General features: G+C 39.5%; 1 protein-coding gene and 1 pseudogene across 1 annotated transcript in view; both read left to right on the forward strand.

The window, feature by feature from the left end:
• Positions 1 to 24,136, forward strand: part of org-1 (T-box transcription factor 1) — a 102,511-nt gene extending 78,375 nt beyond the window's left edge. Inside the window, exons 7-8 of the mRNA XM_083140081.1 lie at positions 1,736 to 1,848; positions 20,420 to 24,136. Of these exons, the coding sequence (XP_082996207.1) occupies positions 1,736 to 1,848; positions 20,420 to 20,733 (427 nt within the window). The 3' untranslated portion in view covers positions 20,734 to 24,136. The remainder of the gene's footprint in view (positions 1 to 1,735; positions 1,849 to 20,419) is intronic.
• LOC146002354 (bleomycin hydrolase pseudogene) lies at positions 16,691 to 18,332 on the forward strand (annotated as a pseudogene).
• Positions 24,137 to 24,544: the final 408 nt, after the last annotated feature.

Raw genomic sequence — 24,544 nt, forward strand, 5'->3', positions numbered from 1 at the left:
CTTCTGTACAATATGTTACCAAAAAGTTGCAAAAATTTTAAAAGAACCACAATCTTTAAAAGTAAAGTGAAAAAATTGTTATTGGAATACACATTATATTCAGTTCAAGAATTTCAGGAATTAAATAACTTCATAACATGAATTTAGATTGTATGCACTATATAATATGTACTTTTACAGCACTAGTTCACTTCAAGAAGTAATTTGTCATTGTATGTTTTACTATTATATTATGCTATATTATTATTAAAAAAAATCTGCCAAATTGATGTATAGATATATATTATGTGCGATGTCAACATGTTGTATTTTGTAATGTACATGCACCAATGCCCCTCAGGGGTACTTTCGGTGTGAAAATTGCTCAATAAAAGAAAAAAATTGTGATGGCAATGAATTGAAGTAATGACGTCAATAAGCAGAGTACAATGCTTCGAACCAACACAGTTTCATTCCTCAAAACAACACAGGATGAAGAGGGAAACAGTAATTAAAATAGTGGTGGACAATTTGCCTACCATTATCTTTGCCGCTGACTGTACGAACGTGGATTTCCTAAACAAAGTGAGGATGTTAAAGGAAGCGACATGGCGAACGATTTGGCAACGTCGCTCAAGTGGCAGCAGGCGTTGCTAACACTTCTTGTCACCGACCTCTTCTTACGCTAAAGGAGCCTTGTTCGAGTTACAACTCCTCAGTCTTCGGCCGACGCTAGGATTATTGCACGGGAAACCTTCGCCGCTTGACGGGAATAAATGAATCGCCCAAGAGCGTCTTTTTTTAAAAACCCACGTCCCTCAACCGCAACGCGCCAGAGACAAACTGCTTCTGTTGCGTAGGTGTTCGTCCCCTCACGTTCCTTTGTCTTCTGCATCTCTTTCCGCTTGTAACTCAAGGATACAAGTCGTTCTTTTCGCTTTCGATTCAGTGCAACACCGAAATAAACTCTTGCTATTGGTCGAAGCATGGACTTCGCCAGAATTTTTTTCCAGGGGACGTCAAGCAATTCATAAATCTTTAATAGTAAAAGTAATAACAATAATAATACTATTATTATGCTTATGATGATTATTGTTATTATAAACTAATGAGACATATTTTATGCCAAATTTATTGTTTAGTTTCCCGCGCATATAGCATCGTGCCATGAAGGCATATTTAGGTGATGTGGGGATAGGACCGCACACATTCTCGATCTCGGCCATTTTTGGAGGTGATGTGATCAGCACAACGCTCCGGTCGTCTTTACCCCCCAGGGTTGATCCCAGGTACCAATTGATTTGAGGCTGCGTGAGCCTCAGTGCCTCTTTATGCGGCGACAAGGCCGGAACAATTCCTACCTTAGATCGTATAACCAATGTGTCCCTGGTTCGATACACGTTGGAGGCACATGACACATTGGTCCGAAACCCACTTTAAACTATAGGCCCAGTCCCGATTAGCCTGTCTTTGCATAAGTGGACTTACCATATAACTCTTCTCTGCATGTAATATTCATTGATTGATTTGCTTTATTTTACTTCGCTTTTTGTGCCACTTTTGGCTAATTTGAGAAAATGAGGATGATATGATAAATGGAAACTCTCAAACACCCATGATTCCTGACTAACCACTCCGCCACGGGGACCGGCTCTGAATGTAGTATAAGATTTTATCTGTTGAATATATGCATGCATGCTGATTATCACCATTACATGTTAGTGCCAATATTAAAGTTGCCCCTGTCTCTTCACAGCGCAGTGGAGCTCCTGAACCACCTCCAACCGGGGTCCCAGAGGCTACGAACTCACCAGAGGCCAAGTTCCATGCCGTGTCTCTCCCAGTCACAGTTCGGGAAGGAAGGAAAAGGTAAGACAAGCTACAGAATGATCTGGTTTTGGGTTAATGGTAACGTAGTCGCCTTGCAATCTAGGTATCCCGGGTTCGACACCCTGAGGAGGCACATGATAGTTCGGGCTGTATGTCCAGTTGCAAATAGCCTTCTTCAATCGGGCTTTGAGTGGCTGGTATATACGCTGCTTTGTCAATATCATATAATTAGAGTGCGGATTTTGCATATTTGCATGTTTTATTCCGGTCCACTAATTAATATGCAACCGGGCTCTAAAGTTGTTTCAGAGCATTCCGAACCGAAGTAGGGGGTTTTAAAGTGCATATAAATGCATATTTAAGGTGTTCGTGCATATTTACTGCGTAAGCGCATATAAATGCATATTACGTGAAAAAATCATTAATTTGATAGTTTTTTTTAAAAAATATATTTGTTTACTTGGATAATGTTTCGTCTGTCTAGAGTTTCTGAGAGTAAAATTTTCAAGCACAGGTGTTCGAAAACCTATGTTTATGCGCTGCAGGTCAGACGGTCCCCTCCCCCTCCCTTGCGCATACCTGGCAAAGACACAGAGAACACGTACATTCCCTCCCCGCCCTTCTTCCTAGGCCTATATAAGGCAACGGAGATTTTTGCTCGTAAACAGTCTGTACTCCGTTGAATTAGTGTAGTTTGCATTGTGTGAAGATTCCCAAGGAAAAATCATCGAAGATTGTTTTACTGAAACAGTGAAACAAGGTGAATCAACAGAACTATTACAAGATCTCACGCCAGAGAACATAGCTGCATTGAAATATTGTCCACTGACAAGTTGTAGTGTGGAGCGCACCGTTCCTTCATACAAGGATATACTAACTGATAAACGGAAAAATTTCACTCTAACCAATTTAGAGAGATATGTTGTAGTGCACTGCAATTTACATAAATGCAAAACTACTTAACGATGTTCGTTATATTGTGTTTGACAACTGGAAATAGTAAATTCAATTTAATACAAGATTTTACAACCTTACTTGACATGGAAGTCTTTACCTTCAATGGTCACTATGTGTGTGTAGTACTTTAAAAAATAAATGTATTTCGAGGAATTTTATTTGTGTCTATATTTTTCCTTTAGTACATAATTTGCATATTTCAGTGCATATTTTACTTGTTTTTAGAGCATAGATGCATGCATACTTTCCACTTTTTTAGTGCATATTGATCCGCACTTTACATATAATCAATATTCTTCATTAATATTTTATTTTTCTTATTTTAAGTTTCTTTTATAAATTGAGTTGATATGTATGAATGATAAAATTAGATGGGATTAATATAGGGCACCCATGTCCATGGTAGGATCCAGTGTTGCTTCAGTTTGACACGCACGACTTCTCAAGGGCAGTGCCGGATCTACAAGCCGCAAAACTCCGCAGTGGGGGGGGGGGGTCGTATATGCGTATGTAAAAAAAACATAGTTATTCAGGGGTACAGAAACGAATACGATATACACAGGTAAAGGTGAATTTAAAGTTCCCTGTGCAAATAGCACCGTGCCATGAAAGGACATTTAGGGTATGTGGGGGTAGTGCCCCACATATTTTCGATATCGGACATCTTGGAGGTGATGTGATCAGCACTACGCTCCGGCCGCCTTTTTCAGGCTGGTTGGGCCATGGAGCCGATTTATGCGAAGACAAAGGCGGAAAGATTCCGACCTTAGATCACGCGCCCCGGGTCTCCCGCGTGGTAGTCCGACTAGAATCAAATCAGGCTAAAATTTCACGAGAAATAAATTGGTGAAGGTTTCTTCAACCTAACTTTAATCAGGAAAAAGTTATGACTGCATTATTGTAACAAATGTATCATTTTCCAGGTGTGAGGAAACACTGTCACATCACCACGGGCGCCGAAACCTTGGGGGGGGGGGGGGGGCAGGGTGCCAGGGCCCCTCCAGTTCTCGTTTGGCCTCCACTTATAAGGGGCCCAATGTATAACGTTTGCACACAGAAACTTCGCACACAACAAGTCTTAAATTATGCAGGATTGTGCTCTGAAATGGGCAAAATCAATAATATGGAGGCCTCTCTGATGGGGTAGTGGTAACGTCGTCGCCTTGTAAACAAGGGGTCACGGGTTCGATACCCGGTGGAGGCACATGGCACAGTGGTTCGGATCATACTTTAAACTGTAAGCCCAGTCCCGATTAGCCTTTCTGTACATAAAGTGGACTTAAAACAACAATTCAATAATGTGGAACTATAACTCAGTTTGAGTGTCTTTCTTGTACTTGTTCGTTTACTATTTCAGTATTTCCTTTTTCAAGCCCACAATGAAGTAAGGAAAACGCATTGTATATTAAGAATGAATCTGTGCGAGAATAGAGGAAGAACCATGGGAATTCTGTAGTCTTCATGCTCTTCAATAGTCTAACCTGCTTCTATCATGACCAATTGTACCCAGCCTAAATCCATTACTTTTCATAGGGCGTGTTAAGGGTCTTTTGAATCCCTTTAAGCCCTTGTATGTGACTTTGTCAACATGAGATAAGAATTACATACACACATTATATATATATTAGGGATGTGCCGAAGCCGATTACAGATGTATGAAAATCGGCCGAAATTGACACATCGGCATCGATATCGGAATCGGCAAAGATCCGATATTTAAACCGATACAGATTATACTAGAGTTTTACCTTCTAATAAGTTTTATATTCTAGTTTTGTAAGATTTATTGAAAATTTGGTTACGATTCCTCATTATTGTAGAGTTTTTGTAATAAAATTATTGCAAACTCTCATTCAGAGGGTCAACCTAACTATACATATAAGTGGTACATTGCTGAAACAGGATCTGCTGTTGTATTGGAAATTCAAAAATGAGTATTCAAACCTGAAGCAAGTGCAGAGAAAATACTTGGCCATACTTGCTGCATCAGTAAACAGCGATTGAGTGTTCAGTGTTGCTGAACAGATTTGCGATAAGAGAAGAAGTAGTTTACTTCCTGAATGTGCTTCCAAATCTTGTATTTCTGAAGTTGAATCTGACAGAACAGGAATTCATTTTGCATTTCAAAGAACTGCTTGTGTACTAATGTTTAATCTCTTGAGAATCCATGTTCTTCTTAAAAGTTCACATAACATTTTGTAGATGCAAAAGTACATTCACATCTCTTGAGAATATATATGTATGTGCATAGCAAATTTATTTTTGTCATGCTGAAAATAACATCCCATTTCTGTTTAATAATCTTATGTATCGGAATCGGTTAAATATCGGCATCGGTTCCAAAAATTATCGGTGAGTACATCGGCATCGGTAAATTTTCAGCTTCGTCACATCCCTAATATATATATATATATGTGTGTATGTATGTATGTATAAAATATAAAATTTGAATGGACCGAAATTCATCAAGCAGCTTCCGAACAAATAAAACTATGATCACGACGGCCCCATACTCAAAAGGTACGACCCCACAAATAAAACATCTTATGTAGGCATAGCTGGAGCACTTATGCAAGAAGAAAAAGACGGATCACGCTCACCCATCGCATATTGTAGCCGCTGTCTCACGGACACCGAAAAAAGTATGACGTGTTCACACTTGAAATCACAGTAGCGCAATATGTACTAAAAACCTTCAGTTACTTTTCAATAAATTCCAAATTCCTTGTATTAACGGATGATCACGCTCTTTCTCACCTTAGAACAACAAAAGCAGAAAGTTCCATTTTGGCTAGGAAATCTTTATTTTCCCAGGAATTCGACCTTTGATATCCAACACATATCATCAGCACAGAATGCACTGGCAGACAGCCTCAGCAGTTTTCCAGCCCCCAAATAAAGGATTTCTCTGTATTAATTACAAGTTGATTATTAGCCACCCAGTTACTGACTGCATTAAGATCAGATTGCAACTGAACATGTCTATCATCAGTGTGTATTTCACTGTATATCTTGATATCATCAGCATAAAATATATATTTAGCATGCTTGATTACTTTAGAAATATCATTCAAATAGATAGCAAAGAGAAGAGGTCCCAATGGAGATCCCTGGGCCACTCCTTTGTGTATTTTACCTGGAGTTGAAAATGTTGATTTAATCCTTAGGGGTGTTAAGAGACTTTTGAATCACACTGTAGATTGGATGCATTTAGTGTGTGGGACTCCTGACTTTGTAGTTTTAACATGTGGATTTTCAGTATATTGTATTCAGAGGTATATTCAATGCGTTTTTTTTCTTTATTTTGTACAGCTGCTATTTTTAGATAATTTAAAATATTTCTCTAGGAATTACGCTCATCATTTACTGACGACATTATTTTTGTAAATTTTTTATGAGTTCGTCTATTCAGTGATGCTACGACGTGACAGCGTCTCCTGTGTTTTGATATGTTAATTGGCCATGATGTGACGTCCCAGCACGCCTCACACAGGCAACAATTTATCAAAGCAGGACCGCAAGGATTTGGCAACACTGCGGACTCCTCAACGGTTGACGGGACCTCAGTCTGCCCGACACCTACTTTTTTTTTTAGATTCTCCCGTTTTGTTGCTTTCTTCAATATCGCTTCCGCCATCATTCTTCTACGTCATCCTGGCAGGCGGAGGAGAAATAAATCACCTCACTTAGTCTGACAGGGACGGCTTTTTCACTGTCACTCTCGAGGGCAGATCCGCGCTCCTGTAACAGATCAAGAAAAATTGTAAACAAACTCATCTACGTTGCATATTTCTTCTCATCTATTTCCGTTCTTCTATTTAATTAGTTTGTTACCTTTCCCGGATTTTTTGCAGAAATTCACACATTTTTGAGTTAAGTTCTGTTAAATTACATCTAAGAAAAATGTTTTAGCATTGGCTTTTACCCTCATTGTAAAAAGTTGACTGGACAGATTGGGTTTTACTTACCGTCACTGTAAAAAGCTGGCTGGACAGCATTGGTTTTACCCTCACTGTAAAAAGTTGACTGCACAGCATTGGGTTTCATCCTCACTGTAAAAAGTTGACTGGAAAGCATTGGGTTTTACGCTCACTATAAAAAGTTGACTGGATAACATTGGGTTTTATCCTCACTGTAAAATATTGGCTGGACAGCATTGGGTTTTACCCTCACTTTAAAATGTTGGCTGGACAGCATTGGGTTTTACCCTCACTGTAAAATGATGGCTGGTTAGGATTGGGTTTTACGCTCACTGTTAAAAGTTCACTGGATAACATTGGATTTTACCCTCATTGTAAAATGTTGAATGGACAGCATTGGATTTTACGCTCACTAAAAAGTTAACTGGACAGCTTTACCCTCACTCTAAATAGTTGACTGGGTAACATTGGGTTTTACCCTCACTGTAAAATGTTGGCTGACAGCATTGGGTTTCACCCTCACTGTAAAAAGTTGACTCGAAAGCATTGGTTTTTACGGTCACTAAAAAGTTGACTGGATAACATTGGGTTTTACCCTCATTGTAAAATATTGGCTCGACATCTTTGGGTTTCACCCTCACTGCAAAATGTTGGCTGGTCATCATTGGGTTTTACGTTCATTGTAAAAAGTTGACTGGATAACATTGGGTTTTACCCTCATTGTAAAATGTTGACTGGACAGCATTGGATTTTACGCTCACTAAAAAGTTGACTGGACAGCTTTACCCTCACTGTAAAAAGTTGACTGGACAAGATTGGGTTTTACCCTCACTGTAAAAAGTTGACTGGACAACATTGGGTTTTACCCTCACTGTAAAATGTTGGCTGGACAGCATTGGGTTTTACCCTCACTTTAAAAATGTTGACTGGACAGCATTGGGTTTTACCGTCACTAAAATGTTGACTGGACACATTGGGTTTTACCCTCACTGTAAAATGTTGGCTAGACAGCATTGGGTTTTACCCTCACTTTAAAAAGTTGACTGGACAGCATTGAGTTTTACCGTCACTGTAAAATGCTGATTGGACACATCAGGTTTTACAGTCACTGTAAAAAGTTATGCTGACTGGATACATTGGGTTTTACCCTCACTGTAAAATGTTGACTGGACAGCATTGGGTTTTACCCTCACTGTAAAATGTTGACTGGACAGCATTGGGTTTTACCCTCACTGTAAAATGTTGGCTGGGCAGCATTGGGTTTTACCTCACTGTAAACAGTTGACTGGACAGCATTGGGTTTTACCTTCACTGTAAAAAATTGGCTGGATTAAAGTGGCTATGGGCTCACCCAGCCTCAAATAGATAGGTATACCTCAGGGCAAAAAAGTAGTGTGTGACCATTATGTGAAGCTTCTGTTATTTTCCAAAAATAATTATGCCATGAGACTCTTACCGGTACTTAAAAATCACTGATTGCTAGATAAACTGTCTTGCTGCAGGATTAGGATTTGAGGAATACATTAAAATTGAATAGTCCAACTCGACACACACCATTTCTTCGTGACAGTTTAGCAAACATTTTTCCGATTTGTTAGTTATTAGTTCGTTGTTATTGCTTAGTGCATTATAGTCGAATTATGACACTGGAGAAAATTTACTACAGTCCTGCGAAATACGGACTTACAAAATGAAATCTTCTGTGCCCGAAGATTCTGCGCCGATTCCATTCTATCCTCGCAGTTTCAGCCCACAATCATCTATTTCATTTTCATATATCAATCTACATGTAAGATAGACTAAACTACATTTGAACATGGAGATGATGACTATGCGTTTTTCACTTCACGATCCTTATTTGAGGGCAAGCAAATTACGGTTATACGTGTACTAATGAGCTTCGAGTGTAGACGGCTTGTTTTGCCGGTCGAGCGTTATTCGCTTGAGCGACGAAGCTCTCAATTCCGTACGCTATCTAGCGTCGTCCGTGCGAACTATTTGGCACTCGAGCAAAATCCTCTCGCTCCAGCACTCTTATTATAAACCAATTTTTGGACTGATAAAACACGATGCGACGATTATACTTTGGTGACTATTATGCTGTGAAATACGGTAAAATTGCTTGAGCCATAAACATATTTAGCAAAAATTATTCATTAAAATGTCCTTAATTACAGTAACTGTATAATAGCCGTTATCAGCGTATGACAGCCGAAATTGACGGTCGTATACAGTTTTTCTTCAGTTAACAGACAAAATTTAAAAAAAAGAGATTTTCTGTTCTGGAAATTTGGAAGAAGTAAATATAACGAAAATGCATTAAACGCCCATGAAGGAGGAAAATGCATTTACAAAACTTAAAAAGTTATAAAAATGCAATAAAAACTTTGTGTTGAAAGCTAACCAATGACGAGAAAGAAGTAATTAAATGCAAGAAAAGCACATTTTACCCAATAATAGTGTTGTTCCCTCAAAATACATTGCTTAAATTTGAATTTTTCATATTCATGCAATAATTAACACATATTATTGTGGCTGAAATGAAGTTATATGTGAAAAATATATAATTTTTGGTTCACTTTCATCTTCCGGACTGGCCACGGCCCCCCTTCCCCCCTTCTGGGCGCCCATGTATAGGAGCAGAGTGTTTCTGGTTCCTACAGAATAGAAGCGACTGTCGCCCTCACTATCAGAGTATGGCTAATGAAGGATTCAATCATCGTTCATAGAACCACTCCTTCCGTCATTGTTGTACCTGGCCGAGGCTGGAAATGCACTCCTATTGGTTGGTGCGGTGTGATATCGAACCACCCAACTCTGTGATTGGCTGAACAAGGGAAGCCAACCACCTGCGGATCTGGCCTTCACCTGGTCATTGACCAAGCCCCTTCTACACGCAGGCGCAGCTGAAGAGGTGTCCTGAACGGTGTCTATAAACCGTTTCAATGTTCGTTGATTGTGGTCGACTTTCGTGGCGGTGTGGTTAGCACAGCGCGCTACGATGGCAAATGTACAGAGTTCGAATTCCGGCGTGGTCATGGGTGTTCTTGTGAGTGTCGATGAATTTTTTCATATCACCATTCATTCTTATCGTAGCGATTAGCCAGAAGTGGCAGAAAATTACGCTAAATTACAAATGTCAAATAGAGGATTGTGTCTCTTTCTAGATGCACGCTTATAGAGTAGGGTTGTCAATGTACTAGCACCGCATCTTCATATATGGCACGTGAACTTCTCTCCCCAGTACGATCTCCCTTAGGAACATTCTGACACTGTTTTCTCACACCAGGAAAATGAGACATATGTTATAATCATGTAGTCATAATATTTTCCTGATTAAAGATAGGTTGAAAAAAACCTTCACCATTGCATTTCTTGTGAAATTCTAGCCTGATTTGATATATCACATAACCCTCTTCCTATTTAGTTTCAGTTGAATTCAATATGGCGGACGACCACCAATATGGCGGACGGCCGCTTGGAACACACCAATATGACCTAACCTGTTTCTATCATGGCCATTTGTACCCAGCCAAATTTCTTTACATTTTATAGGAGTGTTAAGATAAAAATATTAAACCGATTGTGATTGGAGCGTTTTTGTAATATCAAAGTAAAATTTCCTCTAAGCCACGACATTTTGGGTGCACGTGGGAATTTAGGAGGGGCCAGTGCCCCAAATCTCCATCTTAACGATGTCCTTGGTAGGATGCCCAGTGAAAATAGCGCCCAGTACGGTCCCTACCTGTCAATTAATCATATTTTTCAAATAAAACTGACTCCTATCACACTTTATCCACACTTTCCTTCGTTTGCCTTCCATACTTAACTGTCCTTATTAACGCACACACTGAATTTTCTGCTTCTGTCTTCATACATTCGATCACGTCTTTAATTTTTTAGGATTCGGCTTTCCCAGCATATTATTAATTTTGTTGTGCCAGCCTTCTACAGCGTTGGTGGTTCGATGGCGCCGTCTGTAGCAACTCGAAAGACTGACCGGGACTTAGCAATTTTCTAACCACCTCTCCACAAAATTGTCGAAAAACTCAGAAAGCTTGGCGATCGTACGTAGGTGCTTGGGAATGTATCTCGAGCCAGCTCGAGAAGACATCGAAGACATCTTCAGGCCGAAGGAACGCCATCGCAGCGCACGTGCGGATATGCAATCTTACTTCTTCATTTTCCCTGCATTCACGAGTAAGTCCCAATTCTTGCCCTTTTCCCCACAGACATTTTTTTCATATGGAAATGGCATCCGTGCACTTCAACTGATGGCAACACAACTTTTAGTGCAGAAATCGCTGCTGGTTCAAAATCAGCGGTCATATTTTTACGATTCCATTCTTTAATATGTTCAAGTACATTACGAAAAAGACGTATGCATGTCTCCTTTCCTTTGTTTGGTAAGAATGCAAAGGCCACTGGATAGATGTTTGTTTCACTCTTTGAACTTCCAAAGTTTGCATGGATCGTGTATATTTGAGGAAATAGCTTGCTACAGATTGTAAAGGTCCAATCCATAAAAGAAAGTCTTGTTTACCACGGTGGAATGTGACTCATGGGGAGCAGGTGGGCCGTGACTCATGGTGACCAGGTAGTCGCTAGGAATGAATACTTAAACTAGTCGCGATTTACACAGATTTTTGTATGGCCGCGATTTTGATATATTCGATATATGAATACTAACGCACGTACAGTCAGCGGCAATAAAAATGATCAAATCAAACTAAACTGAGTAAAGACAATGAGTCAACCTACAAAAATAGAAAATATTTATTGAATAAATTTGTTCAAAATGGATGTTCTAGAATTATTTTTAGTATTCCGGTAACTCGGACTAAATGAGTTTTGTTAAATGAAATCTTTTTTAATGTTATCAATTGAATAGCCTATAATTTTTCCATTATTACGTTTACAAGCTTCGTTTATCTTGTAAAAGTATTCATTTTTTTTTCACAAAATGCAGGAAATTTATATGCCGAATTTTTAAAACTAAAAAAAAAATGCTTACAAAATATTTGTAATTGCGTTATAAGCATGAACAAGAATGCTCCAGAACAGTACAAAGTTCGCTCCACCTTCAAAACTTTCCAGCGCCTGTCCTAACCATGACCACCGAACCAAGAGCCCACCTAAAGATATTTTATCCACCCTTGAGCCCACCCCAAGAAAAATTTCTGGCGATAACAAGATTTTGCCAGACCCAGATCCTCTTATCGACGCCCCTGGTAGGTTATATGAAGATCAACGCATGTACAGTGGGATCCATGAGTATTACCGTGCAAATTGTCCATCACCATGTTCGTGCACTTTATTTGACACAATAATAGCTACAAGAATTAAAAGAAAACTCAAAACAAGCTGTTGACAACTTCTGCACCAACATACATAAAAATCCGTGGATGTGAGGGAAAAATTAATGAAAATAGTTATGGACAATTTGCACAGTAATACTCATGGATCCCACTGTACAGGCAAGCTTACAGTCCTATTACACTTTTTAACTCACAGTCCATAGATTGATTTGGTGTTTTAAGTCCACTTTATGCACAGCAAGGCTAATCGAGACGGGAACTACAGTTTAAAGTGGGATCCGAACCACTATGTGCCTCCACCGGGTATCGAACCCGGGATCCCTTGATTACAAGGCGACGACGCGGATTCAGTAGAGTTCTGGACGAGACCTAAATCACAAAAGGAGGGCTACAAAACATCTCAATGCATGGACTAAGAAAGTGTCGGCTCTTGTAGTCGCTTCGTCCCTTGGAACATCCCGAGTATGACAGGAACGCGTATCGAGGTCTGGGCGTCCGGGGAATTTCCCGATGCGTCTCCCAGAATCAAGAAGGAGGGAGTTGGCATCCCAGAATGCAAATCGCTTCCCTGTTCCCTGGAGTGTCGCGGCGTAATTAGGCCTAACGAGGGGCCACCTGAAGGGGGTGGGGGTGCACGTTCCTCATTATGAAAAAAGAGATAGGGGGCGATAAATCCAAGTAGAAGGATAGGTGAGTTTGTTCTAAGCTCGCAGGGTACATTTAAACTTTGATGAGGAACATTTGGCCGCTCTGAGCGCTTAGCGGGGCTTAAGTGCCGAATTGGCGGCGATATATTACAAGGAAACGTTCCGTGCTGTGTGCAAATGGAAGCAGGATTTCTTCCCCTTCCACTCCAGAGTTCCAGAAGTTCTTTCCGCTTGGGAGGTGCGAAACCAGAAACCCTGAGGGTGCAAGCGATACTGTCATGCCTCATAGACGTTACAAACATGAGAAGCAGCCATCGGGTTGGGAGCCAGATGTGAGGCTTTCGCACCCCTTGCTTCACGGAAGGGGTTGAGGGCGCTTCTGGTGTTATGCTCCGTGTACCCATCCCTCGATGTCTGCCTTCATGTTCGTTGCTCACTTTCACCTTTATTATTATGTTAGGACCGCACAATGCCCGTCGCCAGAAATGTTTGTACTGTTGGTCAGACCACTGATAAAACTTTTTTCATTCATTGTTTTCTGCCTAATTGGCAGGTTCTTCACTGCAATCTCCAGCTTTTCCTATTCTCCGCCTTACGCTTCGTAATAGCATACAACCCAGTTAATTTAATATCATCCATAATAGCAAAAATAATAATAATTACTATCACTGCTGCGATTAAGATGAACCGAAGGTGGCCCTTCTTAAGCTTCTAGAACAATTTACAAATCTCTAATGAGAGATACATTTCTGAAATTAAAGAAATAACTCCTATCACTAATTGAAGACTAAAATTGGTAAACGCTGTAAGTGCCACAATACTTCAAACACCGTTTTCCACATTAAACTGTGAAATGTGCCATGCTTTATAATGTGGTAAACGTGAAATGTGGCTGGTAGCCCTCTAAGTAGTTCAAAGGACGTGTAAAGAGGTCACTAGTGTGCACGTTCTTACGGGCTGATGTGCGGAACGATGCGATTTCCCAACACTTTCGCTTTTGGCACTTACAACGTTTACCACTTTTAGTCCTCAATTAACAACGTGTAGCCTGCTTATAACTAAGTAACTCTGTAGCCTTCTTGACTTCTGCGCACCGTACTCCCGCGAGGAGGGGAGGGGGAGAGTGGACCATACTTTCTTATGGTGCTAGCTAAACGGAAGAAGGAAAAGCTGCGCGGGGACTTTTCGTCCAAGTTTTTTTTCCTTGTGGTCGCTCTATACATAACGCACCTATTTACTTTAGTCATTCTCTTCGCATGCTAACTAACAGAACTTTATAAGAATAACAATCTTTCCATTTTTGAAATGAACGATACCAATTTCAAGAGGGGGTCGACGAACCTGTTCCACAACGGCAAAGTATTTTCAATCCATTTTGAATTTTATGATTTGTAAAGTAATCTTCTTCTTCTAATATAAGTATAAAAATTGATGTATGTGTGTGTGTTTGTTCCGGCATAACTCTCGAACGCCTGGAGCGATTTCTACCAAACTTGGTACACGCATCACTTGCAATATGGAAAGAAATACTGTGGGGGTAAAACACCCCTGGCACCCCTTGGGGTGGGGAAGGGTGAAGTAAAAATAATCGAAAACGACCGATATCAGTATGGAATCCATAGTTTTCGGGGTCTCTATGATGAATAGTGACACTACCAAAGCCGTTCAACTTCAAGACACCACTGGTACCATTAGGGGAGGGGTGCGGAAGGGGTGACATGTCGAAATAATAAAAAACGATCTATATTAGTGTATAATCCATAGTTTTCGGGGTCGCTAAGATGAATAGTGACACTCCCAATGCCGTTCAACTCCAAGTTCATTTTTCACTATTGTTAGAATTCATTATTTTCCTCTAATAGAAGATTGGGATAAATAAATACCCGGGCAACGCCGGCCAATCAGCTAGTAATAATATAAAACAATAATAATAATAATTAAAGTTTTAATGAATGAAGGGCACTACAGTATATGAAATCTTTATCTGCCCCCTGAGAAAAAAAATCTTGGTGTTTGGTGCATAATTAGACATAAGCGGAATTGTTAGAGGAGAGCCAGGTTTAGAGCTTTTAGCATTTAGTTTTGAAGTTTGGTGGAAGCTGGATGTGTCCCGCACAAGACCCAAAATCTCGCGGGCATCTTTGCTTGTCACAATTGATCCCATACCAGCTCCAAGTTGCCTGGTAACAGGCAAAGCGATTTCTGCTCTTAGGGCTAGAGGATTCAGAGCCTGGCATCTACGATATATCTCTTGCGAGATGTGACTTATGACTCGATATGGTCTGTTCGCCTTCAACGCGTGTGTCAACAAACAAACTAGAAGATTCTTTAAGACTCTGCTGTTATCTTTGCTTGGACGAATATTATTAACGGCGCTTATGTCGTTCCAGCTGGGGACCCGACAAATTTCCTCGAGGAAAGGTATATGTTGGGTTAGGGTCGAGTGGTGCGTCGGAGGGGAATATCGCGAAACTCGCAGTAGATTCGGATCAGGGTGAAGAATAGCAGCATTGTTTTTTTTCATATGACGTCATTCCTTGTAAAGTATCTGTAGCTATGGTTTTCCAGGCTTTTTAGTGCGAATACAGAAACCTTTTTTCGTTTTTTTTCTCCTCTTCCCTTTAAAATCTCTCTTTGGTCATTTCTTTCTCTTTCTTTCTCTATCTCTTGTTGTTCTTTTTCTATCGCTTTCTCATTCTTTTTCTTTCGTTCTCCTTCTTCTTTCCTAACTCTCTTTCTCTTTTCTATTTGTGTCTCTATTTTTATTTTTTTTGTTTTTTTCTCTTTTCCTCTTTGTATCTCTATTTTTCTTTCTTTCTTTTTATATCTCTATTCCTCTCTTTTTCTTTCTGTACCGCAATTTTTCTTTCTTTTTGTATATCTATTTCTATCTTTTTCTCTTTGTATCTCTATTTTTCTCTCTTTTGTATCTCTATTTCTCTTTTTCTTTTTATATCTCTATTTTTCTTTCTTTTTGTATCTCTATTTCTCTCTTAATAGCTTTGTGTAGTTTTCTTTCTTTTTGTATCTATAATTTCTTTCATTCTCTTTATCTCTATATTTTTCTTTCTTTCCCTTTGTATCTGTATTTCTCTCTGTATCTCTTCTGCTTTCTTTCACTTGCTAACCCGCTTCCTCTCTTTCTTTCTCTTTGTATTCCTTTTCGTTCTTTTTTCTTTTTGCATCTATTTCTTTCTGTATATCTCTCTTTTCCAATTTTTCTTTTTTTCTCTTTGTATACATATCTCTCTCTCTCTCTCTCTCTGTGTCTTTGTATTTCTTTTTCTTTTATTTTATCTTCGCATCCCCTTTTCTTTCCCTTTTTATCACTTTTCCCTCTTTTTCTCTTAGTATTTCTATTTCTCTTTCTCTCTTTATATCTCTTTGAATCTCTTTTTCTGTTTGCGTCTCTATTTCTCTCTTTTCTCTTTTTTCGTATTTTTCTGGCTTTCTCTTTCTCTTTTTCCATCCCCCTTTCCCTTTCTTTCTCTTCTTTCTTACTTGTCTCTTACTCTCTCTTTCTGTGCACACATAGATATGGTTTCTTTATCCCCTTTGTTCTTTCTCGCTTTCTCGTTTCTATTCTCTCTCCTCTATCTCTCAGGGAAAGACAGAAGATTGCGATCTGTAGTTCTCTCTTGATTGTGTTGGTGGAAGGCAAAGTGCTCAGACGATGATAAATTTGGTCAGATTTTTTTTCCAATATAAAACGACCGTTTGAAGGGTTTTTCTCACAATGTTTTGCTCTATGAACTTACCTCATTAAATTTCTTGCATAGTAGATCTTAATGGTGCTAATCTCTGTGATGATAGAGGTTATGTGATCTGCATCAGGCTCCAACCACTTTTACCCGTTAGAGATGACCATAGAGCCGCTTGATGCTGCAACATTGTTAGGAAAATTCCCAGCTGATATCACCCACGAGATGGTAGATAACAGTTCACAAATCAGCCAAGTCCACCGCTCTTACATTGTTAACAACAATGCTGCAAATAAAATAATAAAACAATTCAACTTATTGCTGTGGAAGCATAAGCAGGGGGAATAATTAGAAGAATTTGGGGGGGAAATCTGTAAGTACTGACTTCGAAATTCCAAGTAACTTTAGACAATGGGTGAAACTGGTTTCTGCCAGCCTCTGACAGAAGAAATGCTGGATGAATTTCAAGCAGAGTTCTCCTCCAGTTCCAAGAACATTTTGGCACAAAACATGTGCAGTCACATGGATATAAATGTAGCAAGTATCTCATCACAGCGTCTGGAGGATACGCAGCACGTCTTCACCCACAATGTCGACCTGGAGGGAAGGCCGGTCGCCAATCAGAGGAGCACAGGGAGGTGTTGGATCTTCGCTTGCATCAACGCAATGAGGATCCCATTCATGAGACACTACGGTCTTGACCAATTTGAATTCAGCGCTGCATATCTCTTCTACTGGGACAAGTTGGAGAGGTGCAGGTATTTCCTTCACAACGTGGTCGAAATAGCGCGTCTTCGACCAGCTGATTGTCAATACAACGACGATGAAGGAGTCAAGCCAGGAGGTCAAGGTGACCAAGAGAGAAGGCAGCCGCCTGCGGACGGTAACCCTTGGGAACTGAACAGTCGATTAATGCTGCACCTCCTGAAGCAAGTCCTCAATGACGGTGGACAGTGGAGCATGGTGACAAACCTCATCAACAAGCATGGGGTAATGCCGAAAAAAGCTTTCCCCGAGACGGTCAGTGGCAGATTCAGCATAAGAATGAACGTTATTCTTCGCAGCAAGCTTCGGGAGTACTCGAAAGAGTTGCGAGCCATGGTTTTTCAGAGCAAAGGCAAAAAGGCAATTGAAGACAAGATCAAGGAGCAAATGTCGGTCCTGTTTCGAATCGTAAACATTTGCCTCGGCACGCCTCCAGAAGATTTTACCTGGGAGTACCAGGACGGTGACGGTGCATATAGACGGGTAGGGCCGGTAACACCTCTTGATTTCTACGAGAAATGCGTGAAGCCTTTGTTCAATGTCTGCAACAAGGCCTGCTTCGTGAATGATCCGCGTCCAAACAATCCTTACGGCAAAGTGTACACCGTAGCCTACTTGGGAAATGTAGCTGAGTGTGGGACAGTCCTATACAACAACCAACCAATAGAGTTTCTAATGCGCGTCGCGGTACAGTCCATCAGGAACAACGAACCCGTCTGGTTCGGTTGCGAGGTGAGCAAGAGGTTTGCTAGCAACCGTGGCATAATGGACACGCAAATCCACGACTACGAGTTGCTTTTCGACTGCGATTTCCACCTCACTCTTACGAAGGCAGAGAGCCTGAGTCACTGCGAGAGCAAGATGACTCACGCCATGGTGTTCACGGGAGTGTCCCTGGACGGAGAAGGCCAGCCGGTTAAATGGCGAGTTGAAAATTCGTGGGGCAAGGACAGAGGCGACAATGGGTATCTCGTGATGACGAATGACTGGTTCAAGGAATTCGTCTTTGAAATCGTCGTCGATAAGAAATATGTGCCGGGTAATGTGATGCAAGTTTTCAACACTAAACCTCGGGTCTTACCAGCATGGGATCCTATGGGCACGCTTGCCGCCAACTGATTTTCCTTTACTCATTTCTTTGATTTACAAATTTTCTGTATCCTCTGTCATGTAATCAGTTATATTAATTTCACTCAAATATAATCCATTTGCATTGCTTCCATAGAATTTGCATTTTCAGTTTGCCGCCCCCCGTGGCACGTCTCGCTACGACGCCAGGGGTCCCGGTTTCGAATCCCGGCCTGGGCATGGATGTTTGCGAGTGTTTATTCATCAATTTCATCATATCACTCATCCCCATCTCGCAAATTAGCCAAAAGTGGCACAAGATGCGAAGTAAAATAAACTAAATCAATCAATCATATATTCCACAGCAAGAAATCTGTGCGGTGAGACTTTCTGAATGGCGAAAAAATTAGAGAAAAACTTTGACACTCCGAAATATTAGCTAGGATCTGTAGTGGTTCATGTTTATTTATTTAACAAAGGATTCCCAATACAGCATTATTCTTTCTACATTGGGATGTACTAACAATAGAAACAACAACAATCATGCAAAGAATAGAAACAAAAACTGAAATTACATGCGATTAAGTGACTTACACATATTTCTACACGACATACTAATAAAGCGTGATTGATTTTAAAAAAATGTCAATTTGGCTTGCTTTGATTGGTTGCTTGATTTGGTTTATTTTACGTCGCATTTCTTCCATTTTTGACTAATCGTGAAGATGAGCATGAGTCATGATGATTAGTGTTGCCCACGAGACGAGACTTTGGCCTGTCTCGTCTCGTGGAAATGCTGTGAAATGCTGTCTCGTCTCGAAAATATTTGTTTGTCTCGGGACACATGATCAATCTCGTCTCGTCTCGAATTTTTAAAAGCCTGTCCCGTCTCGTCCCGTGGGCAACACTAATGATGATGGACGGACACTCACGAACGACACCCACACCAATGCCCAGGCCGGAATTCGAACCCGGGATCCCTACAGTCATAATTCATATGGTTTGCTAAATTGTTGTATTGGCTGGCTAGTCTGTGTAACAGGGAACACTGAATGAGGCATAGTCTTGGCTTCTGACAAGCGAAAAGTTGAGTGCTTCTTGTGCTGCGAGATAGCACTCGAAAGTGAATTTCCTGAGGAAGGCGGTCGCTTCTGATGTAGCTATTTTATGTAGGAATATATGGTTTGCCAGTTTATATCTCTTGTGAGGAGTATGGATATATAACTGTGTGATTGTGAAATGTTGAATGCTCGCTCTATGTTCTCTCTCTCTCAAGAGATCATTTACAGATCTACACCAATAACAATATAAGTAAACAAGAATACAAGACACAAATAAGTATGAAATCAAATTGATAATGTATCAATACGGAGCGAGAAAGAAATAAAAAAAATACATATAATAAAACTATGTCAACTATCTCGTAATTTATTTTTACATTTAATATTGTAATTAATAACATATATAATGTGTGTGTATATATGTACGTATATAGCTATGTATATATATATATATGTATGTGTGTGTGTGTATGTACGAGGGGAGAGTGAAAAGTTTTGAGCCTCACAGGGAAGGAGTGTTTGAGCTACAGTTTCTCAATATGATTTCTCTACATAATCACATACTCTCTATAATCACCCTTCAGATCAATGCACTTATGCATTCTGTGCTGCAAGTTGTTTACAGTCATCTGGTAGAATGATTTGTCCTGAGTCTCACACCACTAAATGACCGCCTTCGTCCGTGTGGAATGAAGTGAATTCTTCATAGCAGGGAAAATATGAAACTTTGACGTGGCAGGTCGGGGGAATATGGTGCATGGGGAAGTGCGGTGAAGCCACACTCAACCAAAGCAGCCTGTGCAGTGAGTCCTTTCCGACAGAGGTACCGAATCACGGCCACTCTCTTCTCTGACACTTCATTCATATTCAACCTGACAAAAAAAATAGAAGAAAGAATGTGAATTTTATAAAAGTTCGTACAGAGTGTCCTAAAACATAAACCTTACATCCTCCAAAATTTCAAGTACCTAGCATCACTCCTTCCATGTGAGGCTCAAAACTTTTCACTCTCCACTCGTATGCATGTGTGTATATGTATGTATATGTGTGTTTATATATATAGTATGTGTGAAGTTTGTACATTGAAATCTTCGTCCTCCACCAGCAGATGTCTCTATTATGACGGAGCTTGTAAAGTTGTATTCTGATTTTTCTGTTCATTTTTTTTTTCAGAAGAGGAGGTGGAGGGAGTCCACAGTAGCAGCTCGGTGCTTCCCCGGGTGTTCCCGTCCGCCTCGACGGTGCCCTCCAGTCTCCTGGGGTCAGCGTCGTCCGTCCCCCGCCCGGAAGCCCTGGCGCAACCGTACCCGGCCGACATGTGCAACTACGGCCCCATCTACAACGCCTACAACTACGCAAACGCCATGAAGGCACGAACTAGTCCTTACAGCCGGTCCCCAGTGTACACTTCCGGTTACCAAGGCTTCAACGCGGCGGGCCTCTACGGCAGGGCCTCGCAGAACGCGTATGACTACTCCCCGAGATAGTGAAGTGATTTTGTTTCTCGCGAAATTCGTTGTTCAGTGAGATTTCGCCGCAGGAAACTGTGAAGGCATTCGTGAAGAGCAACCAGGTGAGTTCTAGATGGCACTTCAAGCTTTCAAGCAAGGTTGTTGAAGGGGCAGGAATTTAAAATGAGTTCAATTCCGGTCCAGGAGAGAAAATCAGCAAGCGTAAATGGATTCTGGACCGTAAAGAACCTTTTTATCTGTGAAGAATTTAGATTCGTTCCAGGAACCTAATTTCGGCATAAATTTAAATGCGGTCCAGCAGGAACTTTTTTTCGGATCCTTCTAAATAGGGTCCAAGTTCCGTATTAAAATGAAACAATACATAACTTGGACCGAATTTAAATTGTGAGAGAAAAGAGATTCCGGTTCTGTAGAATTCCTGGACCTTTAAGAAGCCTGCTTTCCAGAGCTGAAGTCAGTCTCTTCGTTGTGGATTCAAGAGACGTTAGCTCTCGAAATCTTGGAACTAACCTGATCGATGGGTATGACTCATCACACGTAACTCAAACACCTCTCGCCGTATTTCACCTGACGTGAGTGGGAAATGCTCTCGTGTCTACGTTAGGCTTGTCTGTTCTAAATCTCTTAGCATAAACACACTACATTTAGCATTTAACCTAACGTCATAAGACATAATACGGCGCTTGACCCAGAAGGTGCTTGACTTACGTGCAATAAGTGAGACTCCATTGGTCGATATCCCGAAAAGAATTCTTCACCAGCAGCAAAGCTTCAAAACAGTAAAACTATTTTCATGTCAGAAATGAGTTTTTAAGGATCAAAATGTGCCGTTTAAAAGCATTATCATGCACTGTAAGTGCCATTTCGACACTAGAAAGCATTTCGTCATGTTCATTTCACATGTAACATGTGAATTTACATATGTACTTAAGTGTGTAAACTACCTTTGCAGAAAGTGGTTTACGTGTCACAAAGTGTCATCGGACAAAGTTTTGAATTGTGATGTTTGTACAATTACAGTGTAAAAACAATGTGTTACTTAGACACCTTCATCATTTCATTGTCACATCCATTACACATGAACACATTGATGAAACATGTTATGTACTTAACCATTTGTTATGTGCCAAACTTGTGTCTTTCACTTGTGCTTAAATTATTCCAACAGTTTATATTCAACTTGTTAACATTCTGTCTTTGTTAATGTAGCGTTTTATATTTCCTAAACTTCACAATAGCCTTGTTATTTTGTTCATGGGAATTCTATTACATTTTTAGTGCTTATACCTAATGCCTGGTAATACATTTGTTCATTGTGCGGTGGGGTGTATTATAATATCGTTGCTGAAATCCTACACCGTTATGAACAGTGTATACTTCATTCATTTTGAACCAACCTTTATTCGTAACTCTCAGGTGTAATTCAAAACCGATACCACCAGATCTAATGGTTATATTACATAATGAAGTACATCTGGATAACTTATACTTTACGCAGTTGTAGAGAAGTTAAAATATAATACAATACATTGAAAATGTAGATATATGTTGTGCAGTAATTTTGCAATTGAAAATTTCGAATGAATTCATTCACAAATTCATCGTTTCATTTCTAAAGCAAACAGTAAAATCCTTTTCGTTTGCATTGCGAATTATCAGGTATGCACAAAACTGCTTTCCTGCCTTTGAGTGGACTTGAATGAATTTGGTGCGTTAGTGTTTGGTATTTATTTTGGCTGATTGGATTAGTGATAAAATTGGATGAATACATCTTCTGCTAAGCAATTTCAAGCGTAAAAAAGAAATTTGAAATTCAATATCAAAGATTATTGTTCAACGGAAATATTCTGACAGAATGTAACTTCAGTTTTTGATTAAATTATAAAATGTATTAAGAGAAGAATTGAAGAGCATGTATAAATATTTTTAAAATGTGTACCAACATTTATTGTGTTTAGTGTTGCAATGCTCTTAGATATTTATAATTGGTCGATATCATATTAGAGAATGATGACATTTATTTTCGGAACATGAATTTGCTTAAAGGTAGGGAAAGGCCAGAGAATATCAGTTATTATTAAAGATAGACAATTTGTGCTTTCGCATTTTCGTAAATTTTCAATGAATAGTATTATACGTCGCTAATTCGAAGGAGAAACAGACTACAAACGCACTTGTTTTCCTGTTTACTTTCTTCTGCAACAAAAATGGAAGACAAGAGCAAGGAACTTGGTGAAATTTTTCTAAAAATCATACGTAAAAGAGTAGAATTTGTGGCCCTCTACTCCCCTTTCTAGGTTTAAGTATAAATTTATCTTATTACGTATACTACAAAGTGAATTTGATTGAAGAACTTTCAAAACAGTGAAAAGTAGAATTCAGTATTTTCACAATAGTAATTTTTTGAAAGGAGTGAACTACAGTGATTAGAAATTTTCGTTCATGACACACTGCTCTGTGATACGTAACTAATTTCGACGAGTCATTATTTTCTAATTATAAAAAGTAATTGTACCTTGCCACGTTTCTAGAAAATTATGGATTATATTAATCCATTGGGGTCAAAGCTGGTGGCATTTGTCTGCTATTAAATGGTTAGAGTCAGCCCAAATTATATATTATCGGCATTTCATACACAGCAAATAAGTATTGTATTACATTGGTTTGGTACTTACGGCATAGGCCTAACTATATTGCATCGAGCAGGATAATATTTCATTCACTTTAGTGCCTATCTAAGTAAATTTCGATAGCAACAATATTAGATTTGTATATTCCTTTTCTTGCTCTATTATTGTTATATAAAATGAATTACAGTAAAACCTCGTTCATCCGGACCCCGATAAGCCGGGTTTCGCTTAATCCTGGCAGACAAAAGGAAAAAAAAGCTGAATGCAAGGTTTTAAATGTGGCTACAAGTCAAGAAGAGAACTTCCCAAAGAAAAGGCAGTCAAGCACTGATGAAATTCTGTTTCCCGCAGACTTTGTACTGTACTGTATAGTGTATTTAGGCCTATGCCCTTTAAATATACCATAATAAACGTGTTTTGTTGCTATAAACAGAGTTTTAATGCACTTTCTACTGTTCTTTTAGGTTATTTCAGTTAATCCGGACTTTCGTTAAACCGGTCAACTTATCCCCCTCCCATTAGTCCGGATTAACGAGGTTTTACTGTACTGCTTTGTATAACTGTTATAGGTCAGAACACCTATATCATCTACACACCAGCGCCACTATCTACGACCATGCACTTGCACGCTATGCGCCAAATCTTTCATTGAACTTCTTCAGTGCGTATTAAGAATGAATCAAGTGAGAAGTATAAAAGCTGTTGTTTACATGTGATAAAAATAAACTTTCAAATATCAATGAACTAACGCCTCAAGTAAACTAACAATATACATTGCTACTTATATTTGATCAGTACAATTAAGTAAACCTAAGACTGTTACGTATGTAAATATGTATTATAGATATATTTGTTGTTCATTTATGTAATTTATCATGTAATTAATAAACATTTTGAATTATTATTGTTAATTTTTGTGCAGTTCTGTAACGTCTTGTTTTGGTTAAGACGTAATATTGGGAAAAACTTATTTCCAGATTCAATAACCTTGGTATTAGTCTCACATTAGCATGTATCAATATACGTACCAATATATAATTTTGCTTTCTTTAAAGAAATGAGAAACAAAGTGTAATTGTGTGTATTGAAAATTAAGAGTATTTGTTTACAAAACAAGACCATGGACTCTTTATCTAGCATTGAACCTATAACATTTTTATTAGAAGATATTAGAGTTGATTTCTAGGCTGTTATTA

The sequence above is a fragment of the Lepisma saccharinum genome, chromosome 18, assembly GCF_977018435.1.
Source record: "Lepisma saccharinum chromosome 18, izLepSacc3.1, whole genome shotgun sequence".
In the NCBI taxonomy this organism is placed as follows: Eukaryota; Metazoa; Arthropoda; class Insecta; order Zygentoma; family Lepismatidae; genus Lepisma; species Lepisma saccharinum.